This window comes from Equus quagga, chromosome 15, assembly GCF_021613505.1.
Source record: "Equus quagga isolate Etosha38 chromosome 15, UCLA_HA_Equagga_1.0, whole genome shotgun sequence".
Taxonomy (NCBI): domain Eukaryota; kingdom Metazoa; phylum Chordata; class Mammalia; order Perissodactyla; family Equidae; genus Equus; species Equus quagga.
Window position 1 is genome coordinate 70,795,390 of NC_060281.1, and position 26,160 is coordinate 70,821,549.

General features: G+C 40.0%; 1 protein-coding gene across 12 annotated transcripts in view; it reads left to right on the plus strand.

Moving 5' to 3' along the window:
* Window positions 1–26,160, plus strand: part of CLIP1 (CAP-Gly domain containing linker protein 1) — a 113,986-nt gene that overhangs the window by 13,821 nt on the left and 74,005 nt on the right. For 6 of the 12 annotated variants that reach the window (XM_046638951.1, XM_046638955.1, XM_046638958.1 and 3 more), the window contains exons 1-3: window positions 997–1,683; window positions 17,878–18,070; window positions 20,161–20,723. In XM_046638951.1, coding sequence (XP_046494907.1) covers window positions 17,986–18,070; window positions 20,161–20,723 — 648 coding nt within the window. In that variant the 5' untranslated portion in view covers window positions 997–1,683; window positions 17,878–17,985. Of the gene's footprint in view, window positions 1–986; window positions 1,684–8,952; window positions 9,080–17,877; window positions 18,071–20,160; window positions 20,724–26,160 lie in introns of those variants that run through there. The other 6 variants (XM_046638956.1, XM_046638961.1, XM_046638953.1 and 3 more) reach the window with 5 other exon arrangements.

The following is a 26,160-nucleotide window of genomic DNA, read 5'->3' on the forward strand; positions in this document are numbered from 1 at the left end:
CCGATTTGGGGTATTTGATTGGCAAGTGTCTTATCAATGCCAAGAGGAGAGCTACGTTATATTCTGCCTTAAACGTACATTCCACACCTGCACTGTCCAGTACAGTAGCCACAATCCGCGGATGGCTTTTGAGCACTTGAACTGTGTGAAGTCCAAGTTGTTATGTGCTATTAAGTATAAAATACACAATAGATTTCAAAGACCTAGTATGAAAAAAAGAATGTGAAGTAGCTTAGTAATAATTTTTATATTGATTACATTTTGAAGTAATATTTTGGATTTACTGGGTTAAATAAAATGTTATTAGTTTCAGCTATTTTATTTTTTAAATGTGCTTGCTAGAAAATTCAAAGTTATGCATATATCTCACGTTATACTTCTATTGGACAGCACTGTTCTAGAAAGTATAGTAGTGTCAACAAAGGTAATGATCTAATTTGTCTTACAGCTCTTATGTACCACCTACTGGAGGTGGTAATCGAACAGTTTACTCATAGCCTCATTGGCCTGCTTTTAAAAAGAGGCCCCAGAGTTGGGAAACCCTCTAATGCTGTTGTTTTCAGCAAATGCTTAGAGGGTGAAGTATAAATTACAGAATTGCATCATTTTATGGGTTCTTGTTTTGAGGTTGAGTCAGTTCAGAAGGGTTTTGAACTCTTACTATATATCACATGCTATCTTGGGTCCTTTGGATGCAAAGGCAAATTTCATCCCTGACCATGAGGAACTTAGTCATAGCATGCTATGCAAACAAAACACGAGTGAGTGTGATTCATCGTCCAATAATAGAAGACTGCACAGTGGCTGGAGTAGTCCAGGGGAGGGAGAGATGGGGCAGGAAGAGTAGTCAGGAGAAACCCCACGAGGAGTGATGCGTCTGCTTGTATTCTGTTAGAGTCATTTCCTGTGTCCCCCGAAGCCCTTATATATGGGAATGTGCTGCATGCAGCAGTGGAGTGTGCGCCTTGGGTGTATAAACAGCCCATATGTGGGAGATGAGGCATGACTGTGCACTTCCCATCAAAGGACCTGAAGCTCAGTTCAGCTGGCATGCGAGATGTGTTTAAATTGGTCCCGGGCAGGCCTATCAGCTTAGTAATTGGGTTTTGATAGTCTTCTGTGAAGTTGAAATACTTGACCTTCCTTGTTTTACGCAGGAATTGGAGAAAATCTGTAAATGCTTGTCAATTTTATTTGTCTCTCTCAGTCTTTTCTGTATGTACAGAAATATGAATGTGAATGAAATTGAAAGAGGGGGAAAAATTGAATAACTTACATTTCTTTAGTGGAAATACTAGTCAATTTGGAAAGCCACCAGAGTATTGTGTAAGTGTTTTCAGTGGCTGAAGCAGATGAGCTCAGGTTTCAGTGTGTCTCCTGTGTTGGGGGTGGGGGAGAGCAAGTGACACAGCATACAACAGACACTTACATAACCATGACTTCAGGGGACAGGATTAAGCTGTGAATGAACCTCCCAAACTCAGGCGTATGATATTAGAACACAACATTTGAGTTTTTCTCTCAAGCTTGACTTGAAAATCAGCATCAGAAACATCTTTCAAACTAGCCTTTTCATTACTCTCAGAACTTCTTTCCACGTCCCTTCTGTTATTAAGTTCACGGACTTTTAACGTTTTAGAATTGGAAGGGAGCTCAGACGTCTCGGAGTGCAGCTCTCTACAGGTAAGTCACTTAACCCGTCTACTGCTGGATTTCCTCTCAGTCACCCAGCGGGGCTAAGCCGAAGCCTGGGTTTCCAGAAGCCCCCTCTTCTGTACGTGCAACCTGTCTCTGGAGGCCCAGAGTTAAACTCCCTCTCCTGGCAGATTAAATTCATTGGAGATTCTTCAGCTCTCCTTTTGCCTCCCAACAGATTTTCCGGATTTGGTAAATAAAGGACTATTTTCGTTTTGCTGATGGGGCGAAATAGACTATAAAGGGACTGAGACCAAGTGTGGAGATGTGATTTGCCTCAGACAATACAGTGCCCTGCTGGAGGGTGCCAGGAGATGCTGAACCTGTTAGAGGCCCACCTTATCAGATGTGGGTTCTTCTTCACTGATGGCAGAGTACTCTTTGGCAAAGTGAGAGCCTCACTTTGAATCACTTTCACTTTTGAATCCTTGCCCTTTCATTTAGGGAGTTTCAATTTGGAATCTAAACAGTAGAACCACAAAAAGATGGAGTTAGAAATAGATCTTACTTAATCAGTATCCTCAGGTTATAGATCAGGATATTAAGGTCTGGGAGGGGTTACGTACCTGTTGAATGTCATCCGGCTGGGACAGAGTCCAGGTGTTCATTACCCAGTCTAACCTTTTTATACGTTTGTTTTTTAAAGCCACAAATTTTTTTATGACAGTAAACAAAAAACCTAAACAAAACCTTAAGAAATCAGACAAGAATTATGAAGAATATTATTCCTTTTCACTTGAACATAATTTGTACCATGCTTGTTTTTGGAAACTGCTTGTTTTGAGGAACCTCTTGTTTCTGTAAATTGCTTAAGCTTTTTTTAGGTTATGAGGGGTGAGGCAGAAGGTGGTGTTTGGATTTTACTAAAATAGCTTCTATAATAAAACTTTTTATTATCGGAAATTTCAGACAGACACAAAAGTAGAATGGTACCATCACCTATCTTGAACAGTTATCAACTCATCAGTCTTATATAAGTTTAAATATGCTGTCATCAAACTTGTGTGTAATTTAGACATAATTTGCTCTTGCCAGTAAAATGTCTTTTTGCTTTTAAGGAAATACAATACTTTTATTTATTATTCATGTAATTGTGCTTTTTGCGGTAGGAAGCTTGTATCTCAGGTGCATAGAGTTTATTTAGGTGAGATGATTCCCAATCTCTAAGCAGAGTTTTTATCTTTATTAGGTAAGAAAAACTAGCTGCTGTAAGAAACCCCACTAATTTTGGTGACCTTAATGGATGCGAGTTTATTTTCAGTTATGGAAAAGTCCAGAGTGGGTATTTCCTGATAGGGGAATGGGGAGAAGTGATTCAGGATTCAGCCTTCTTCCACCTTGTGATCCCACATTCCTCAATCTATGCTTTCGAGGTTGCCCAGCTTGTCTCCATCAAGCCGTCGGAGGGGCTGAGAGGATGGGGGATTGTACATGGGAACATTTTATGGGCTAGCCCTAGAAGTGGCATACCTCCCACATAGAACTCAATCACATGGTCACACTGATCTGCAAAGGGAGCTGGGAAGTGGGGTCTGTAACTCCAGGAAGAAAAAGAAAAAGGCTTGGCGAACCTCTAGCCACTCTGCATGCTTATCCACTCCTCGTACTGGCCTTGTGCTGCATTTATGTTCCTGTGTAGAAAGCTGCACGGTAGAGTCTGCTTCAGTACTCTCTGGTTGAAGGCATTTTACTGTGGCTCAAAATCATTAAATTTTTTTCCTGCTTATGAAATTATACCTATTCATTAAATAAAATGTGAGAAACCCAAGAAGACACAAATATGGTATAAAAACTACCAATATAATCCCATAACCTGGAGATAATTATTATTAATCCTTTGCTACATTTTCTTCCAATTCAATTTTTTTTCTTAAGATTGGCACCTGAGCTAACAACTGTTGCCAATCTCCTTTTTTTTTTCTTTCTGCTTTTTCTCCCCAAATCCCCCCAGTATATAGTTGTATATTTTAGTTGTGGGTCCTTCTAGTTGTAGTACATGGGACCTAATGAGTGGTACCATGTCTACGCCCGGGATCCAAACCAGAGAAACCCTGGGCTACCGTAGCGGAGCACGCGAACTTGGCCACGGGGCCGGCCCCCAATTCAATAATTTTTAACCACTTAGAAATAATAAAATTTCACCAATTCTTATTCTGTGCTGGCTTGCAAACTGAAGCTCATAAGCAGGGGAAAACAACAACAATAACAACAATCTGACAACTTTACCTTTTCTTAGCAAAGATACACTGTTTGGAGCTCTGCTGAGGCTTTACACTTTGGGTGTTTCTGAACTGAACTTTCTGCTTACTCATTGTAATCCTCTTCTTGGTAGAAAATATTGAGGCTGGCGAAGTTAAAGAAATATTAGAATGGCAAGGCAGGAATAACATTTTAAGTTTATGATTTACTTCCTACTCACCTTTCAGAATTCTTAAATATAGCTTAATTTTCCAGGAGGGAATACTAAGAAAAGGAGTTTGAAACAGAACTAACTTGCAAACTTGAAAAATGTAAAAAATACATTCTTCGTGGTGAGCTGAATACTTGGGTGGATGTGCTTCTCCCTGCTTACCTGCATTGCTTATAGTGGTCAGTAGTGGAGAAAGATGCTGCTAATCTTAGATGGGAGGACAGTTTCTTGGGAGAAGGTGCATTTCCTGAGTCATCAGCTCCAGATTCAGGGATACCAAACCTTCTGGTTTTTCTTTAAAGTGGTGAGGTTGCATCCTAGAGGCAGACCAACATCAGAATTCCTGTTTATGAGGTCATCATCATGACCTCACAGCCAAGGTCACTTAAAATGTTTGCCCAACTTCTGGCAGGATATGAGCTGAGGCCTGGTCCAATTCTACAGTCATCATGAGGTACTGTTTGTCTCATATTCCTAGATTTGGGTTGACTTTTCTGCAACTTCTGTAGATAAAAAGTAAAGAAGTTGTCATTAGGCCCTCTATATTTTACTGAAAAAGATTGTATAATGAAAAGAAAATCATTGCTTTAAAATATCCTCTGGCAAGACGTTTAAAAACAGAAGACTGAGCAGTAGAGCAGAAATGTCTCACTGTGTGAATGGGTGTGTGGTCAACCAGTGGCTCTGTTTACTAGGTGATTTGATAGCAGTTTTCCTGTTCCCTGCAAATAAGCATAGCATTTTTGTTCTAGGAAAATATATCTACCACACCAGGCAAGTAACAATCTGAAATGATTAGACTTTGTTATCAGTAGTATAAATTATTTATGACCCAGAAGCCTAAATTCAGATGTATCACAATTAAGAAGAAATATCCAGAAACCTGGTCTCTAAGGGTTAATACATATAATTTTCTTAAGGATTGCCCTCCTTTAAACTGTTAACCTAAAAAATAAAACACCCAGTTATTTTACCAGCAAAATGGATTTACTGGGGAACAGCAAAGAATTTCAGTTCGGAACAAGCAAGCTATAGCAAAAGCCACAGGCAAGTCCAAGAATCAAAGGAGAGGACCATTATTTTATAGGGAAAAAGGAGGAAATTGGGAGGAGTTGTTTTGAATGGAAGTCCATTGGAGAAGAGCAAGAGTTCAGGGTGGTGATGGTTTCTCATTGACTGAGTTGCTAGTGTGGTCCGTTTCTATTTGGGGTGCAATGTATGTTTCTTCCTATTGGGGTCTGTAATTGATGATTCTTCCTGTTGAGGACTTCTTTTTCTTGGGGTCTATTAATTGACAATCTTTCCTGTAATTGACCTCAAGTGACAGTGTGTGGCAGCTCCCTCTTCGGGCCCCTGGACTCCATTTTAAATGAGGTTTCCATTTATTAATTTTCACAAACAAAAACTTCAAAAACTCTGTGTTCCTCTGTGCTAGGAATGAGCACTTGATAAATTATCCCAATCCCATCTTTTATTTAAGTAGATACTGGATTCTCCTAAGTTTGATTCTAGAGTTAAGAGATTATGTGGCCAAAATTTTTTTGTTTTGTTTCGTTACTGCTTTTCCCCCCACAAAGCATGTCAGTATCGGAAAGACTCAATATCCACTTTTTGAAGTAGATTGCTCTTTTTGTTTCTTGAAAAAATTTTTTTTGTTTTAATAGACGTTATTTTTTAGAGCAATTTTAGTTTCACAGCAAAATTGAGTGGAAGATACAGAGATTTCCCATATACCCCCTGCTACCACACATGCATTAGACTGCTCTTTTTAAAGCATTGTCCCATGTGTTCCCCATTTTTTCCCCTCTGTAACAGTCACATGTCCCTATTTTCTTAAATATGTATGACCTAAAGTCTTAAAATATTTGCTTTCTTTGAAACTAAGAGCCCTTTATGGATTTCCTAGGTATGTTCCCTTTCAAATGTGTGGCTTTAACTGGGATGTATTTAAGACAGCTTTTAGAAATGAGACATCCTGTACATATATGTTGTAGAAACTTGAAATTACCAATTTAAGGTTAATTTTAGCTATGGGGACAGTATTTAATTGCTTTAGATCAGTGTCAGTAATTAAAGTAATTATTTCATTATCTCATTTCATTTCTGTGCTTTCAGAAATAGAACTGTGCTTTCATATATTCTTTGACAGGTAGAACAGAATTGAGTCTTTTGAATTCCCATTCTCTTTCATGGAAGGGGTATCAAGATGGGGTCTGAATGGTAGTGGTTGTTAGCAGATGGGGAATGATCCCTCAGGCATCTTGAAATGAACTCTGGTGGTTTCCTGGGGCAGCTGGAACAGTTGACGGCTCTTTGTGCTTTGCATAAAGTGTTAGATGGCACTGGCTTCACCTCCAAACTTGGGGTTCATCACTACAGTCGTGCTTTTTTTTTCTTTCTTTCAAGAGCCTGATAACTAACCCATTGTTTTTTTACTACAAATAAATGTTTTCTTTATCTGCATGTTTTCAATATTCTTCCCTTTATGAGGCATATTCTAGGGGACTGCTTAGGAGTAACTGTAGTAAGTATATGTTCTATGTTTTGAGAAGGCTCTCATCTTGAACTGTATTCCCAACCTCAGAAAATTTGTTTGTTAGAACGGAAGACTGATTTTTATGTAATTTCCTGTTCAAGTAACGTGTAGTGAAAGAGGTTATATCTGAGAGGAAAGTGGGGCAGTTGGATTCTTAGAAATAACTGGCTAGTATTTGTGGAGCATACTATGTACTGGCATTGTTCTAATCACTTGAAGCCTCTCCAGACGCTACTGTTTTCCAGTATCTAACACACTAGACAAATGTGTCCCAAACCTTAGCTTCCCAGAGGGTGGAGCGCATGTTTGTGTTGGGTGGAAGGAGAATAGCGCTACTTTCTGGAATCCTAACTTTGAGTAAAGCTAACATTCTCAAGGCGTATAAAGCACACTTCTGTTTAGGAAATACTGAACAGGGTAGGTCTTCTAAGGTTATTTGCTTCCCTGAAATAAATGTCTTGCCCTTTTAAATTTGTTATTTAAATCAGATCTCAGAGTTAAATCACAAACTAGGATATTAATGTAGTTCAAAATTTTTGCTTATTTCAGGCCTCGCTTTTTTGTCTCTTAAAATAATCCTGTAGCTTACACAGAAAAAAAACACAAAAAACTGTTCCTCTAGTGTTGATGTTTAGCAACAAAACTTCCTGTTTTTAGGCAGAAACCTTTTAATGAGAAGGAAGAGAGTCAGAAAGGATGTGCCACTGAACCATCCATGCCTGGAGCCCTTCTCCCTGGTACAGTTGGTGCTTGGAAGTAGATCGCTGTCCCTGCTTCTCCCGTTTGAGAATGTACAAGCAATATAGTAGCTATTTTTGACTGTTCAGAACATTTTTCAAGTGGTTCTTGGCTTGAAAAAATATTATAACTATGGCATCAATCAATGGTGTAAATATAGGATTCTGGGGGTTAGTGTATAGTATATGTTGCAACCTTATAGTTTGGAAAGCAAGATTATAAAGTAATGTGACTGACTTAAAAATAAATGGAAAAAATACACCAGATCTTAAATTCTTTCATCTAGAGAGGTGTCATTCATTTATTACAGTGATACTGCCGTTAATAATTTTTGGAACTCTTGGAATTACCCTATGTGTCTTGGATAAATTTTTGCTGTGTTCAATAGTTACACGTCATTGTATTTTTGATTCACATTATGGAGACAGCTAGTAGTGTTTTAGAGGCAAGTCTAATGAAGACCTTTGAGAGATTGAGATGGTCACTGCCATCTTGGGTCACCACTAAAGGGCAATTTATAAACTGCCTCTGAAAGAGGAGTTAAAAAACATTTTGACCAAAGCAGTATTATTTAAATAAACTTACGGTTTCCTCAGGTGATCACTTTGAAGGACACTGTTCATTTGGCAAGTAGATTGTCCCTGGATGGAGGAGGTTCTAGAACAGTGCTGTCCAGTAGAACTTTCTGTGATAATGGAAATTATTCTACATGTTGCACTGTGGCTTTTGAGCACTCGAAAAGTGGCTGCTGTGACTGAAGAACTGAATTTTTAATTTTATTTTAAAAGAATTTAAACAGTGCATGTGGCTTAGTGGCTACCATATTGGAGAGTGTAGATCTAGAATATTTGCCTTTCAGCCTAACTTGAAGACTGGGGTGAGCAGTTTATGATAAGTTTATGATAAGAGACCAAAAGTTATCAAGGCAGAGTAGGTCATGGAATATCTGGTCCCCCTACCCTCCCGTTGTGCACAGAGTAGGAGAAAAGCCTGGAATTTGTCATTTGTGTTCAGTGCTATCTAATCTTTAGAGGGCTCCAGTTTATCCTTGCTAAAGTGTTATCCAAAGGGTTTTAGATGAGAACCTTCCTTTGTATTTACAGTTTAATCATCAACTTTTGATGCTCATGGCTCTTCTTCCCTGAAATTTAAGACCTGCCCTGTAGCCCCCATGAATACTGTTACCTGGAGGGAGTGAAGACTTGAATGCCAACCTTTGGTTTAAATCTTTACTTGATGATGGTGGTTAGGTTAAGATAACGGAAACGAGCAAATAAAATAAATAATAGGCTTAAAGGAGAAACTCTAGACGTCTTTCATTTTGTACCGGTAGAATCTTGAAGTAAAAGAGGCTTTTCCTTTGAGGTGTAAGACAAGTAAAAACAGATCACAGCAAAGGTCTTAGGTGGAGCTTTAAGATTCTTTAGTCTTCTTTCAGTCTACTTTTCTAAGTTGATTTCTTACAAAAATCTTCTGATGTTAGCCAAACTGAGCTCCTCATTGTCTTATTCACACGCTTTATTCCTTTCCTTCTCATCTCCTTCCCTGAAATCTTTTCTGTCTGCCTTTTTAGAAATCCTGACTTCCAACACCTGCACAACGCTGTTACTTTTCCCTGAGCTCTGCTCAAATCCTGCCTCGCCCCTGAAGCCTTTTCTTTCTGCCTGAGTCCATCCTCCCATCTTCCAAAACACTTTCAGGTATTTCTCATAAGTTGCATCACATTCTTAGTTATTTTTCATATGTATGGGTCTTCCCTCCCCAACTACCTTATAAATTCCTTGAGCTTAGGGCTGTGTCATATATTTTTCTGTCACCTGTAGCAAGTACCAAGTATATAACTTTTAAAAATACTGGATACACCCCAACTAGTTTGTAGAGTCATTTAAACAATGGAGACTTTTTATCTCATTCATTTTATTTAGTGCGCATTGTTTATAAAGTACTGTGGGGAATATAACGATGACTAAAAGACAGTTTCTCCCCTCAGGGCATTTATAGTCTGGTGGGATCTATAGACTACACACGGTGCAGTGTGCCAGGTGCCAGAAAAGAGGTACAGACTCAGTACCGTGGGAAATTGAGTGATGAACACGTTTTCATCGGAGAGGATTGCAGAAGGTTTTGTGGGGAGGGTGAGTGATGCCTGCGTTTGCCCTTGAGTAAGGTTTCAGCAGATCAAGATAACTAGACTTGGAAAGGGTGTTCAAGGCCAAATGAACAAGCTGAAACAAAAGCATAGAGGGGTGAAAGCGCCAAGGCTTCTGTAGTGGTATTTGGGAAATCAGTCATGTGGGTGATTCGTGTGCATGTAATTGAGAAAATGAACCTCAGGTAACTTTTCTTATCAGTCGTTTAGCAGTGGTTCTCAAACTTCAGCATCAGAATCACCAGAAGGACTTGAATACAGATAGCTGGGCCCACCCCCAGATTTTGTTTCAGTAGGTTTGGGGAGGGACCCTGCTAATTTGCACTTCTAACAGGTTCCCAGGTGATGTGGATGCTGCTACCCATTTTGAGAACCACTGAGTAGAGCACCAGTCCATCTGATAACTGGCTTAGAGAAATGCCTGTTTTACATGTAGAAATACCCCCAATGTTAATGCATAATTGTGTTTTTGTTGCTTTATGTACAGACCTCTGGTCTTTCCACAGATTGTAAATTCAGGCTTCTTATGTCACTCAACCCCTAGCACAATGCTGTAACAATGGTAATACAGTAGTAAATACTGTGTTTGCTAAATCTATAAATCTATAGATTTACAGTGCATCCAAATCTATAAATATCTGAACTAGAAGTACATGCTTCTGGAAGCCCTTATGAAATGGGAGTTTTAAACCTTTGTGACTCAAAATGTAAAGAAAAATTAATATAGCAGCAATTCTCAAACTTTTTTCCTCAGGACCCCTTTAGAGTCTTACAAATTATTGAGGTCTCCAAAGAGCTTTTGTTTATGTAGGTTTTATCTGTTGATGTTTACCATATTAGAAATTAAAATGGAAAGTATTTATTAGTTCATCAGAAATTATAATAAACCCATTATGTGTTACATAAATTTTTAATGAAGAATATTTTCTAAAATAAAAAATTTAATGAGAAGATGGCCTTGCTTTACATTTTTGCAAATCTCCGTAATGTCTGGCTTTAGCAGAAGACAAGTGCTGCCTTTCCTCTCTAGGGATACATTGTTTTGGTTGAAGTACGTGAAGAAAATTGGCCTCACACAGATGAATAGGAAAGGAAGGGAAAAGAGTATTTTAAGAGCATTTTCAGAATTATGGATTTTCTTCTTTGCTACTACTTAAAGACTTGGTAGGTGGTTATTTCTTGAAGGTGGAATCTGAAACTATATGAATGAACTTTTATTGTTACATAAAAATCCGTTGTTCTAATTTGTGCTTTGAATGAATCCTTTAGCCATGAATGCTTTTGTAACATTATGCACCATTAGTTGGGAAATGTTGATTCACCGAGTTATGAGATATTCCAAATACTGGCACATTTCATTATACAGTATCAAAAACTGCATTTGTTGGGGCTGGCCCCGTGGCCGAGTGGTTAAGTTCGCGCGCTCCGCTGCAGGCGGCCCAGTGTTTCGTTAGTTCGAATCCTGGGCGCGGACATGGCACTGCTCATCAGACCACACTGAGGCAGCGTCCCACATGCCACAACTAGAAGAACCCACAACGAAGAATACACAACTATGTACCGGGGGGCTTTGGGGAGAAAAAGGAAAAAATAAAATCTTAAAAAAAAAAAAAACTGCATTTGTTAATATCATTGATCTCATCAGAAAAGTCTTTAGCATTGAGAAGCTTCAAGCTCACAGTGGAGGATATGTTTTCCAAAATTCTCATTTTCTCTTGAAAGCTTAGATTTTATCATTGTTAACAAATAGTTGTTTTCCTTAAAGTGACAGGCTCACATAGTTCATTTTCAGGAAAATGTCTGCTGGATACCGAAGTCTAAGTAACCATAGTTAGTAATTTTTTCAAGTGAAAATGGTGTTCCATGGACACAGTGGTTGTCTGAGCCTGCAGTCACACGTTTGCTTGTCTTTGAGACGGTCCCGGTCCACGGCGCGCAGAAGTGCTTCACGTGTGCTTCCCATTTTGGTACTCAGGGTGTTAAAAAGGTGTGTATTCATGGTTGAAATTTAGTAAAATTATTCGTTTTTCTGCTTCATCAAGTGCTTCATCACATTATTGTGTGAAAGTGGCTTTTTTTTTTTTTCCTGCAAGTACTGGTGGCAGAGAATACAAGCTTCCATTGCCTTGATCTAGCACCTACAGTTTTTACCTGCTGTTGCTTTTGTACCGCGAGTGTCAATGTCAACATAGTAGAAAAAGGCAAATACCGTCTTAGTAATATTATGAAATCAGTTTTGCCTCCCTGCAAGCGTCTTGGGAGCACATGGACCACGCTTTGAGAACCACTGTGTGATAGTAGTGAAAGTCAGGGTGGGCAGGACAGGGTACTTCTGCGTCACTCCTGCTTTAGAGACCGTACCCTCAGCTTTCATAAGCTCAGAAACTTTTTTCTTTTTACCCCTTTACCCAGAGATTAGACTCCTGAATCATACTAACAAATTTAGAGATTGCACTTTATAAAATATGACTTTGTGTATTTATAATGAGAGAAATGCCAAAAGACAGCATTCTCTTTGGTCACTCTTGGAAAGCTAAACCATAATCTGAGCACAGAATTTTGGAGCATTGTCTCCAGTGTCCTTAATGCCGATTTTCATCCAGCTTTGCAAATTTGACTCACCCTTTTTCATAACAGGAATGTACCTGTTCCATAGACTTTATATTTTTTTTCCAGAGAACCTTTTTTCAGTGTACGTAAAATAAACATTTTCTTTTAACTCCCTTTTTCAAGACTTCTTGGGTTATACTTTTTAGTTACATACCACCTTTCTTCATTTTGGTGTGTTTTCATGTTAAATAATTTTTATACATATGAAATAAGTGTGTGTATGCAGTATATAAATCTGCCGTTTAACAAGATCCCCAGGAATTTGTATGTACATAATGAACAATGAAACAAATACCCGTATACACCCTGCCCAACTCAAAAAATTGAACATTACCATTATGTTGGATTTCAATGTGGTTTTTATAACTGATTATTACAAAACAGCATTGTTTTTTGTTAGATTTTAGGTTCATTATGTTTTGGTTGCTTCACAAATGCACTTTTTTTAGTATACTACCTCTTAATTATGATATAGGACAGATAATTTTATACTTAACTATTCATCCCCGTACTGCTGGTTTCATCTGCTAATGGAGCCCAGTTCTTTACTCCTTCTTGTCTTCCCAAACTCTTTAACTCTGCCTTCTGCAATTCAAGTTGGTGATTATCAGTCTTCTCTCTGTATCACCAACCTCTTCTCTGAACATTCTCCTTCCCTTCTTGCCTTATCTAGAACTTGGCTGGCCCTTGAAGACACTATTTTGCCTGCAGCCCTCTCAAGGTTCTACCTCAGAGCCAGGAGAGTGTGGAGGTGACAACATTGTTCGATGCTTTAGAGTACTGCTCAGGTCTTCAAAAATGCCAGCTCCTCTGAAGTTCTATGACCTGACATCCTTCCTGTGGCTGATATCCAGTGACCTCAGTCTCTTTCCTTCATTCCTTTTAACTTCTGCTTCCTCCTGGCCATCAACATCTCCACTACCACTCCCTTTATTTGTAGGTTCCCAAAGTCCTACCAGTAACCCCTTCAGTGCCCAGGCCTCTGAGTTCCATCCCCATAGTCAGAGCCTTCACGCTTCTCACTCTAACCACCACCTCTTATCCGTCAACCCCTTGCTACTAAAAGGAAAGGGATGTCCTCAAAATGGCGGCGTTAATCACTCCTGGGACTGTTAGAAAGCAGAATCTGAGGCCCCACGCCAGCCCTACTGAGTCAGAATCTGCAGCTTAACAAGATCCTAGGAGATTTGTATGCACATGTGAATATCCAGAGTCCTCACTGTAGCAGTCCTTCATCCTGTTGAGGCCTCTCATTCCTTGACCTCACCACTTTCTTGCCATCAGACCTGCTCTATCTTCCCTTTTTACCCATCTCAGATTCCTGGCCCATTTCAATCACTCCTTTAAAACACTCCTTTAAAATTGCCATCAGCTCCCTTGTTTTTCCCTTCCATTTAATTTAATTGCCAAAATTTTGATGTGGTTGAACTTTGCTACCTACTTTTCTTGTACCTGTGCTTGAGCAGAAGCTTGTTATCAGAGTGAAAATGAGGGGAGACTGGTTTCACTTTAAATTCGTGACCACAAACCTCACATATACTTTGGGCTGCTTGGCTTTCTTACTATGTTTCCCTAATAAGCTCCTGTTTCTTTGCTCAAAGACAGATATTTTGTGTGTTCAACTCTCTCTCTCAGCCTCCCAGAGGGTTCTCCCTCCTGTTTCCCCACTGGGTGATAAGAAAATGGAAGTATCTTTTGCATAGTAGTTTCTCAGGAAATATTTGTTGAATGAATGAATGACCATCTTGTGGGAAGGTTTCCTTCAGAGAGCTCATCTATTAGGCAAAGCACTGGCTCCCCAAAGTGCCACCACTTCTTTAACTGAGTGACCTTGGGAAAGCCACTTAACCTCTCAGACCTTTCTCATAGTCCATGACTGGGCATGATGGTAATCATTCACCTACCTTCACAGTGATTTTGAGACTCAAGGCAGTTCTGTATTTGCGCTTTGTGAACTCTTGGTGCTGCACAAATGCAGTTCATTTTAGTGATACTAGCACTAATGTTTTGGATTGTGGTGTGTGGTCTCTCCAAGTTTGAATGTTAGATTTAGTGGAAAGAACTTGGTCTCTGGAGTCACACTTGTATTCGCATTTCTGCTTCTTGGCCAGATGACTTTAGGCAGCAGGTCATTTAACAGATGAGGAAATACACGTGTTAATTTCTGAGATGTTCCTTCGCTTAAGGACAAAGAATAATTGTAGCTAATCCATAGTATTGAAAGGCTCAAATGGGATAATAATATGCATAAAAAGTATTTCTAAATTATAACCTTGTGTGTTATGGTCCTTACATTTTGAAAAGGGGGAGGAAGAAGGGTAGTTTGTCTTATTTGAGGTCCAAAACTCTTGATTCCGTGAGCACAAGCATCAAAAATTAAAATATGCTCAGTGTATAGTGAGGCGAGAACATCTTTTTTTTCTTTTGCATGTATTTTGGAATTGATTAGTTTCAACGTAACATTCACTGACCTTGAAACATTATGCAGAAATGTTGTTTCTTGGTCATTACATTTTGTGGGTAACCATGACCAAGACTTTGATCTTTTGTTTCTCAGTGAATTGATTTTTTAGAGCAAGCCTGACATGCCATTCATTAATAATGCATGAAGAAGAATCTTAAATTGGAAGATTTAGAAAACCAACATTGGTGTTGTTTCTCCTAATTCTTTTACTGAGACAAACTAGACTTTTCTCCTTCATTAAATCTTGGTCACAGTTCCCTGCTTTCGGATTCAAGTAACTCAGATGGACTGAGAGCCTGAAGCAGGAAGATTAGACAACAGAAGTCATAGATTTTGAGTTTGTGACCATTCTTAGGTTCCTAATAAGCACTTGCCTCTGTTTCTTAGGCTGAGGCTTTTAGATGGTCAGATTTTTGTGTGCTTAGGTTTGAAACTGGCTGAGGCTTGCCTAGTTGCTTATTGTGGTAGTTTTCAAAATTTCTCTTTAGGGAGGAGTGCTTGACCTGAGCCCAAGAATTCGCAGTGAAATATTTTAAGGAATACTTCATCCTCTCTTCTTGCCCTCGTAATAGCTTTTCCAGGACTATTGTGCCTCCTCTGTCTGTTCTCTTCTTACCTACCTGACCCTTGTCACTTTATGGTGTTGGAGCAGAGTGAAGAGTAGGCGAGACATTACAAGACCCCACGGTAATTTCTGTGCTTAGCCTATCCCCATCCTCAAACTTTTTGGACATGTAAATAGCTTTTCTCAGCTGAGTTTAGAGGGGACTCAGCCAGTCCCTTCCATCTGTCTAAGGCAGTAGCAAGAGCAAGTAATTTTGCTTGCAACTTACAGGCTGTGTATGGTGAGGGTCTGACAGTAAAGCAGGTGGTTTCAAACCTGACTCTGGATCAGAACCACTTGACCTGGCACACAGACTCCCACACCCACTGCCCCCATCATGGCAGTGATAATGATGGTGGTAGTAGTCAGCAGTATATTAATAGTCAGGATTGGCAACTACTGTCTTCAAGTACACAGCAGTTCTTTCTCTGCTAATCACAATCTTTCCCTAGACCACGCAGTTTACCTTTGGCATTTTTTTAAACACCTTGTTTAAAAGGTGCTTGGGGGCCGGCTCTGTGGCCGAGTGGTTAAGTTCGCGTGCTCCGCTTCAGTGGCCCAGGGTTTCGCCGGTTCAGATCCTGGGCACGGACATGGCACTGCTCAAAAGGCCATGCTGAGGCGGTGTCCCACATGGTGCAACTAGAAGGACCCACAACTACAATATACCACTATGTACCAAGGGGCTTTGGGGAGAAAAAGGAAAAATAAAACCTTTAAAAAAAAAAGGTGCTTGGACCCTCTTAGGAACTGTGGGGAGCCTGCAGAGTGAGTATAATGAGGCAACTGTCTTGGTTTGGTTTCCGTTCAGTCTGATTATCTTTGAGTAGAAAAACTTACGTGGCTGTATTCGTTTGCTAGGGCTGCCATAACGAATTACCACAAACTGGGTGGCTTAAAACAGCAGAAGTTTGTTCTCTCGCAATTCTGGAGGCCAGAGGCCCAAAAGCAAGAGGCCAGTGGGATTGGTTCTCTCTGGAGCTCTGAGAGAATCCGTCTCATCCTCTCTCCTAGTTTCACCTTTAGACACATCACTGCAGCCTCTGCCTCCATCTTGACATGGCCTCTCCTCTGTGTGTTCTCCTCTTCTAATAAGGACACTTGTCATTGGATTTAGGGCCTGCCCAGGTAATCCAAGATGATCTCATCTCAAGATCCTTAACTGATTTACATCTGCAAAGACTCTTTTTCCGAATAAGGTCACATTCTCACATTTGCAGGTTCCAGATGGATATATGTTTGGGGAGGCCACTGATCAACCCACTACAGGGACCATAGCAGGCTCCTCTGTCAACCCTGGCCAGATCGTTTGCTGATGCTTGGCATTGCTCTTAAGAGAGGGTGAGAGTGAGGTCTGTGCTTCACCATCCCGGCTGTACTAGTGGAGAAAAATGCAAACACAGTCATTTGAGAGAGTCAGTAAATGGCATTTTTCTCTTTGAATTGTTCTGTTTTTATGTCTAGAAATATCTTATCATATGCTAAAATCCCAAGGTCTTCCTCCTCACTTAAAAAGAATATGACAGGATACTATTTTGCTTGAGCCGAGAAATTATAGATTCATACCTGGTCTTGAGTAAATCAGAAGTTTATTGTGTTTCTGTAGACAAAACAAAGATAATTTTCTTTCAGCACTTACCAGATATGGCTTTTTCTTATGGAGTTTGAGCTCTTCTCTAGTTTAACATTTATATGATTTTATATTGAGTATTGCATAATTCTGTGGATTTAAAAAAATGCACAGTTAATATAGGCTTGTGGTTATAAAACTTAAGCAATATAGAAGTGTATGAAGTAGAAACTGAAAACTCCTTTCTCTTCCTCCCATTAAGTTAGATGCACATTGTTTCTGGACCCGCTTCTATGGATTGTGTGGTTTTTTAGGCACTATACAGAGCTGGTGTTATTAGATACTATGAAAAAAAGTAAATAGATTGCTAGTCTTAGCTACTTGTCTTTAGAATAGTAAATTGCTTTTAAATCCATTTGAGCAGCATCTTCATGTTTTGTTCTATTTTGGGTTTTTTTGGTGAGGAAATTGGCCCTGAGCTACCATCCATTGCCAATCTTCCTCTTTTTATTGCTTGAGGAAGATTAGCTCTGAGCTGACCTCTGTGCCAGTCTTCCTCTACTCTGTATGTGGGATGCTGCCACAGCATGGCTGATGAGGGGAGGAGGTCTGTGCCTGGGATCCAAACCTGCGAACCTGGGCTACTAAAGCAGAGCATGCAGAACTTGAACTACTCGGCCATGTGGCTGGCCCCCTGTTGTTTTTAATATGTAAAGTTTTCTAAGTACCTAGGTTCAGTGTGGAGATGGTTTATTATCATATATAAGGGAAACTTTAGTCTGTGAAAACTACTTTTATTTTTTATTATTTATTTTTTTCCTTTTTCTCCCCAAAGCCCCCCCGTACATAGTTGTATATTTTTAGTTGTGGGTCCTTCTAGTTGTGGCATGTGGGACGCTGCCTCAGCATGGCCTGATGAGTGGTGCCATGTCTGTGCCCAGGATCTGAACCAGCGAAACACCCTGGGCCACCGAAGCGGAGCGCGCAAACTTAACCACTTGGCCATTGGGCTGGCCCTGAAAGCTACTTTAATAATAACTGTTGTTTCTACTTTCTTTCTCCTGTAGATTCTAAACTCTTTTTATATTTTTCTATTTGCAGATTTAACCCAGAGACTGACTTCACCATAGAAACACCCACAGTTGTATCAATGGTTTGGGAAAGATAGTGGCAACAGGCAAAGGAAAACAGCTCTGAGAAACTGAGACAATGAGTTTGCTGAAACCAAGTGGGCTTAAGGCCCCTACCAAGATCCTTAAGCCTGGGAGCACAACCTTGAAGACGCCAGCTGCCGGTAGTGCTTTGTGTTTTTCCTTAATAGCAAATAAATGATACTGCTATTTGAAGACTTTAACCTGAAAACTTTAAAAAGACCATCTTAAAAAAACTTCATATTCTTAAAAATATTTGGAAAAGTTTTAATTAAAAGACATAGATTTTTACATATAGAAGTCTTAGTCAATGAAGAGTTTACTTTTTTGTAGGTTATCTTTTTAATTTAACTTAGTTGATTTAGTGTAAGGTCCTAAAATAATTGTCAAGTTAAGTAACTTCAGTATTTGATCCCTACAGTGTTAAGGTATTTCTTTCGGTTTTTACCCCATGTATTTTCCTGAACTCATCAGGACCTTTCTCCTTGGGGTTTAGGGACATGTAGAGAAAAAAAAGACTAGTCTGGCTTAACAAATTTATTGACACTAATTGACCTGAGAGTCGGCCATTGGCGTCAATGGAGCAGGTGGTGCCATGGTTCAAGTCTGACTCGTGAGGGAACGCTTCCCCATTCTCCAGATGAACCCAGCCCCTTCATCATCTTCAGCAACCTATTCCTTATGTGTTTTCCATCTCTTCCCCAACAGTACTTGGCACACATTCGATTTTTTTTTAAGAGTAAGGCAGCTTATTAATACTAAAACTTATATGCTTAAAAGGAAATAATTGTCAAGGAATTTGAGGCGCTTTTATAAAGATTGTTTTTCAGAAATTCATGCTTAAAGCATCCTGTGAAGAAGATGTACAAAGTTAGAACAGACTCTGAAAAACCAAATGGGCTGACCCTGTCCTTGGCAGGTTATTATTTGTTCTCAGAGTGTTTACTCTTCTTCTAAAAACAAAACAAAAAAACTTCCACACGTGGAAACTCCACAGTTTCCCTTTCTGTGTGGGGTAAAGAGATGTTCAGCACCATCTCTAGTCTGGCTAGACCACTCTGCTTCATCGTTGGCTCTGTCTGTTGATCAGGCCTTAGGCCGGACAAGTGTCACCTCCTCCAGGAGACCCTTCCTGACTGCTCTGCCCAAGGGAACTGTCTCCTCCACAACACTTAGACCACCTGAAATCACCTGGTGTGTCTCTTGACTGACTTTCTCCCCACCTTTAGACTCTGAGCTCTATAAGGGTATGGACTGTGCTGTCCTGCTTTGTCTCCAACAAAGAGCAATGCCTGGGACTAGTTCCTGAGTGGTAGGAGCTCAAAAAATGTGTGCAGCATGAATAAATACATTATCTCATTTAAAAACCCTCAAGATAGATAATACTTTCCCCTTACAGATAAAGGAATTCTACTCAGAGAGGTCGTGTAACATCCTAAGATCACGATATGTCTAGTAAATGGTAGAGCAACTAAGAATGTGGGCTTTCTTTGCCAATTCACACTAAATGTTTAATACATCCTTTCTGGGTGAATGCATGAATGCATTTCCAGTGTAAATATCACATTTCTGGCAAAATTTAACTCTGTCTTTACCATAGAGTAGAGATTGCACAAAGTCGTCTTACCTTAACAGGGAGTTTGACCAGATGCTATCTTTTTTTTCCTTGCTGTGATTTCCATTTCTGCTAGCAAAGGAACAGGGTTTATTTGGTAGTCTTAGGATGCTGATGGTAGAGCCTGCAGCACTGAATCCCCTCTTCCATCAAGCCTAATTGTGAATCTGTGGTTAGATGGTCCAGGTCTTGTCAGCTTTTATTGACCACTCAAATGTGGCAATAGAGCCCATCTCAGTGGATCTGAATGGGTATTTGCTCATGATGTGCAGGGTCAGGGGTGGAGTAAAGAATGAAATCAGACTTATATTAGAAACTCTGAGAAAAGGACTAGTTTTTTTCATTTTGACTTCTTCCAATCTTAACTGCAAATAAGAATTAAATCTCACCAGCTCATGGAGTTTCAACAGCATTGAAAATGGTAGTGATGGATCAAATACTTTTTGCCTCCTTGCTAAAGAAAAAGAGAAGAAAGAAGAAGGAAAAACAGAACGTCTCTCGAGGAGTCGTGGCTGCTCTTGTTGTTTTTGGCTTTCTCTGGTTTATTTTGTTTTAAGTTAGGTGTTAGCTGCTTAAATGTGAAATGGAGTCTCTTCTGATCCTTGCTTCTGTTTTCAGTTGCAGCTCCAGTAGAAAAAGTAATATCCAGTGAAAAAGCATCCAGCAGTCCATCTTCTGAGACACAAGAAGAGTTCGTGGATGACTTTCGAGTTGGGGAGCGAGTTTGGGTGAATGGAAATAAGCCTGGGTTTATCCAGTTTCTGGGAGAAACCCAGTTTGCACCAGGCCAGTGGGCCGGGATTGTTTTAGATGAACCCATAGGCAAGAATGATGGTTCAGTGGCAGGAGTTCGGTATTTCCAGTGTGAGCCTTTAAAGGGCATATTCACCCGACCTTCAAAGTTGACAAGGAAGGTGCAGGCAGAAGATGAAGCTAACGGCCTGCAGACAACTCATGCTTCCAGAGCAACTTCGCCTTCTGCAGCCAGCATGATGTCCTCCACCTCAGCCACGCCCTCAAATATTCCCCATAAATCATCCCAGCCAGCACCAAAGGAACCTTCAGCTACATCTCAGATCAGCAACCTTACGAAAACTGCCAGTGAATCTATCTCCAACCTTTCGGAGGCTGGCTCAATCAAGAAAGGAGAAAGAGAGCTCAAAATTGGAGACAGAGTACTGGTGAGTCCAGAAACCTTCTAAGGTCATTATGTTGAACTCTGAGATATAATCACTGATGAGTGATTCAAATACATACAGGCTCAAAGTCTGTTCTGGAGAGATGACCACTCATTTATAGAGAAATTAATCAGTTTTTCTAGTTGCTCAGTGTATGTGTAAACATGGAATAAAGTAGAAACTGGCTATGTAGTTTGAACATGGTATGAACAGAAGTTTGCAATGGTAGCAATTTTTCTCATTGATGAAAATTTAAAGCTTTACTATTTCACTCTTTCAGCACTTTAGACAGTTCAGTTCAAGGCATGAAGTTTGTCAGAAATCTTTAACCCTGTGCTCTTTCAGTTTCCTTCTATCTGTTCAACAGCTGTAAAATTCCCTTGGACCTGGTGGCTTCCAGTAATATAATAGGAAAACAGAATAGCTGTTGGTCCTAAGAGTGTACCATGTGTCTTATTTAATGTGTCAACAGTGTTACGGAGAAACCCCCATAGAACTGATAGGGAAATGGAGGCTCTTGAAAGTGGTCACTTGTCCAAGTTTTGCAACCTGAAGAGTGGTGTATCTGCAGTTTAAATTTAGGTATTTTTACTTGAGAACCTGTTGTGTAGAGCTGATGATCGAGAGTATGATTTTACATTTGGAAGTATTCTGTATGATTTTGTTATCTTACAGATAAAGAAGCTTTAGCCCAGAGAAATGCAGTGACTACCTGCAGTCACTATAGTGAGTTCATGCAGGTTTTAGAGTTAGAGCTTGGGATTTCTGTCTGCAGTCTCGTAGCATCATGAATCCAGGAGGCTGCACATAACTGTGGGAGCCCTTGAATGCCTGTTACTTTCAAGGGCTTCCTGCTGGATCCCTTAGTTTCAAGGTCAGTAGGTTCTCTCCAACTACAATAATCATGAATTTCAAAGTTTGATGCTTCAGAACTTTGCTTTCAGAGCATTCTTAAGACAGCATTTCAGTACTACCCGCTTAATTTATATCTTGTTTGTTTAGCTAATACTCACTTGCTATACCAATTTTGAATTTGGCACAACTGCTCTTTTGTTGCAACAAAGGTTTTTTTTTTTTTTTTTTTTTAAGATTTAATTTTTCTCCCAAAGCCCCCCGGTACATAGTTGTGTATTTTTAGTTGTGGGTCCTTCTAGTTGTGGCATGTGGGATGCCGCCTCAGCATGGCTTGATGAGTGGTGCTGTGGCTGCGCCCAGGAGTCGAACTGGTGAAGCCCTGGGCCACTGAAGCAGAGCCTGTGAACTTAACAACTTGACCACGGCCCCGCAAAAAAGGTTTTTTTGCCTCAGGCCATATAGCTATGTGTACATATATCACTGTCTTCTTGTTCTCAGTTTCTGTTGTTTCTGCTTTAACATGCTGCCCTGTTTAATAGAAATCTTTGACTTAGAAATTTAAGACGTTTACTTCAAAATTAATTTATTAAGGATATTAGATTTAGAAATGTAAAATCCTAAGGGAAGTAAGATCATTAGATCCTTGTTATGTGAGGATTGGTCTAGAATTTTCCCTGTACCCCCACAGTGCCCTCATGGTTCCTGCCGTGCTGAACTCGTGCAGAGAGGGCAGAGTTTAGCCTGCCTTCTCCATGCACCTTGCCCTATATTACTTCAGTTCTTCCTCTGATGGCAGGAAGAGCAGGAAAGGGGGTTTCTGCATTAGGTGTGATGTTCAGCCATTGATCTCTGTAAGATCCAAAGATAGGAGCTTCTGAGATATGCAGGTGTCAGGCACTGATGTCTTGAGGAAGGCAGTCAGGGCTTGGAGAGGCTTCCCCTTGTCACCTCTCCCCCCACCTATGCTTCTAGTCACCATTGGGATGAATCAGCTGTACTGTGAGCTGTGCTGATTTTGGTAATATCTGGATCCTTGAGGACAGTGAGTCAGAGTTGCTTATAACAAACCCAGTTGTGTCCTTCGCATCTCTCTCTCTGGCTTCTTTGTCGCCATTTGTCCTCATCAATATGATATGGATCTTACTAGTTGAAGATTGCTTTGGTCTGTCCTATGTGATGAGCTTCTTTGGGTTGTTGCTGTGGTCACTTGACTTTCAGAGGCATACCTCTTTCCAGACTAGGAATCCCTGGGGTAACTAATCACTCTTGAATGTTTTTGAGATGGTCTTGCTGCGTTTTTGGGTATATTTGGGACTTCAAGGATGTGATGTCAGGTTCTTGAGAAACCTAGCTGTTCTGTTTCAACATGGTTGTCTCTGTGTCTGAATTGTAAGCTGTATGATGAATTCTTAGCTTATGACCATATATGAGAAGGAGACTTTTTAGCCTTTTATTTATTTATTTTTGAGGAAGTTTAGCCCTGAGCTAACATCTGCCGCCAATCCTCTGCTTTTTTTGCTGAGGAAGACTGGCCCTGAGCTAACACCGTGTCCATCTTCCTCTACTTTATATGTGGGATACCTACCACAGCATGGCTTGCCAAGCGGTGCCATGTCTGCACCTGGGATCTGAACCGGCGAACCCTGGGCCGCCGAAGCGAAACGTGTGCACTTAACTGCTGTGCCACTGGGCCAGCCCCTAGCCTTTTATTTTTAAGTGACAAGCTTTCTCTTTCTATGAGCTGCTCCCAGGGATCTTACACTGAGAATCTTATACTGTAAATCTGTAAGTCTTCTGGATACTGGAAAAAAAAAAGTCTGCCTGATAATTTAAAAATATCTCTATGCATAAGATTTATTTTGCTTGTGTTTGAACCTTAAATAAGTACAATTCATCCAGTATGTATTTTTTTGTGTCTTTCTTCATTTGTTCAACGTTATGTTTGTGAGATTTCTCAATAGCGTATAAACTTAAAACACACATAGTGGGGTCATATTATATATACACCATTTCACAATATACTTTGATAGATTTGGGGCATTTCTGTGCTAGTAAATACAACTATCCATGAAAATAATAAGCTGCTATTTGGTATCACACTGTTTGGAAGTTCAGTACCTAATCTAATCATAGACATTTAGCTTGTTTCCATCCTTTTCCCTACAAATGAAATTTCTGAGTCAAAGAGTATATAAATATTTAAAATTGTAATAGATATTGCCAAATTAAAAGCAAAAAAGCCATTTTTTGTTCCCACAAACAGTATACAAGTATGCTCTTTCTAAAAATTTGATTTCTTCTATTTTTCTAGATCCTCCTACCAGTGACTTAGAACCCCCGAATCTATGAGTCTGGTTGTGACGTTGCACTTACATTTGGCATTTGTGTATCATCTGGCTGAGGGAGTTTCTTGGATTCTCTTTGGGTGGGGGGTGCTCTGAGGAAGCTGTTCTTTACCATGGCCTCTCCTTACCTTGATTGCTGATACAGTAGTTACTAGTAGAAGGATCTGTCATTTTGTACGGCCCAAAGTTGAGAAGACTCCAGATGTTCACATTAGGTTAAAAACTCTTTCTGGAGGCCTCAGCTGAATGTGGAGATCTTTTCCAGCTGGTAGGTTTTACTTAGCCTAATTCCTTTGCAGTGAGGATCGCTGCAGATTTGAATTATTTTTTCTGATTTTAGTTTGGATTTTTTTTCATTTGCAGTTTCCACAAGCCTTAAATCTGACTCAGCATAGCCTTGTAGGATTGCCGGGAAGGAAATGCAGAGAACCTTGCACTACTAATGGGAAGCTGGACTTGGCAGCTTCCTGCTATTTGTGCACAGCCAGATTCAGTAGTCAGATCTTAGCAGTTCGTAGTCGATGTTGATGCTCCTCTTCCTGCTCACTGCTTTCAGTTGTGAGATGGTGGAATCCTAAGTGTGCTTTTCCCATGTCTACTTTTGAGGTGTGGGAATGCATGAAATAATCCATCCACCCGTTGCATTTCATGTCTTTGGTGTCACTCTCCATCTTCCTCTAGTCCTGTGGACGTGCCCTGCCTTGAATTAAGCCATCATCACCTTTGCCTGGACTTCCACACTGTTGTCCATTTAAGTTGTACATCTGATTATGCTGTTCCCCTGCATAAAACCCTTCGTGGTGCCCTGTCTGCCTATAGCAGCGGTTTTGTTTTCACACTGCTGGCGAGTTTTCTACAGGGCTCAGTAACTGGGCACTTGCTGATTAGTGTGAAATGAGGGTTCATTTTGCAAACCTCAGCCTGTGTCTTAACCCAAAGGTATCAAAGCTGGTATCTCTCCAGCCTTGAGAACTGTGCGGAGGCCCCTGGGGCTTGGGAGTTTCTGGGAGGGGAAGAGGCAGCTCACTCTATCCTGCTTTGGGGCTTGGGGCTAGGAAGATCTGACCACTGCCCGGACCTGAGTCTGTTGAAATGCCTGTTAGTACATCACGTCTTCTAACTTTTAATACTGCATTTGTGAATTCTTTAAACATCCTTGCAAAAATATGTTGAGCCTGAGACTCTTTGTAGTTTATGATCTTATGTAGATTAGAAAAGCAGACTTCGCTAATATCATTTTGGTTACGTGGAGTCCTTTTTGATCTTAGTGCCACATAAGAAACTGACTCTGGTGATTAAATATTCTGCACTTTATCAACCCCAGGGCTAGTAGGGGTAGATGTTTCTTGGTTTTGTATTAAATGTTTAAACAGTTAAAATCTATTTTTTAAAATGAAATATTTGTGGAACCCTGGAAATATGTTTGCCTGAACTGCCTACTTTGAAAACCGTAACTGTAGAAAATACTGAGTTTTGTTTGCTTTTTTTGTTTCATTGGTGTTTTGAGGAGTTTGGGCAAATAATTTTTTATTTAAAGATTGGCACCTGAGCTGACATCTGTTGCCAGTCTTCCTTTTTTCTTTTTTCTTCTTCTTCTCCCCAAACTGCCCCCCCCCCCCCCCATACATAATTTTATATTCTAGTTGTGCCTCTGATTGTGCTATGTGGGACGCCACCTCAGCATGGCCTGATGAGCAGTGCCATGTCTGCACCCAGGATCTGGACCGGCGAAACCCTGGGCCGCCGAAGCTGAGCGCATGAACTTAGCCACGAGGTGACCCCAACATGTAGTTTTTAATGTCTGTCTTCTTTCACTTAGCCTAATGTTTTGAGATTCAGCATGTTATATTTCCTTTTTTTTTAATGACTGAATATATTTCATTTTATAGACATGCCTCATCTTATCCAGTTTTATTTATTTATTTAATTAGGTGAAATTTTTTTTTAAAAGGAATTCATGCTCATAGTTTAAAATGTCAAATATTTGGTGCTTGCAGTCTTATATTAAGCAATTCTGTGCCCACTCTCTGAGGTAACAGATTAACCCTTTCCCTTTTTTTTTTCTTATTTCTCGGTATTCTTGGGGTACTGGATCCTGAAGGAGTTAATATATTTTTCAGAAGGCAAAATTAGTTTCAAGAGTTAAAGTCCAAGTTAAGCATAACTTTTTTAAATCTTTTAACCAGTGTCTTCATAATTGTCATCTTTTGTTTACCTGTTTGTTCTGGGGAGAGTTAAAG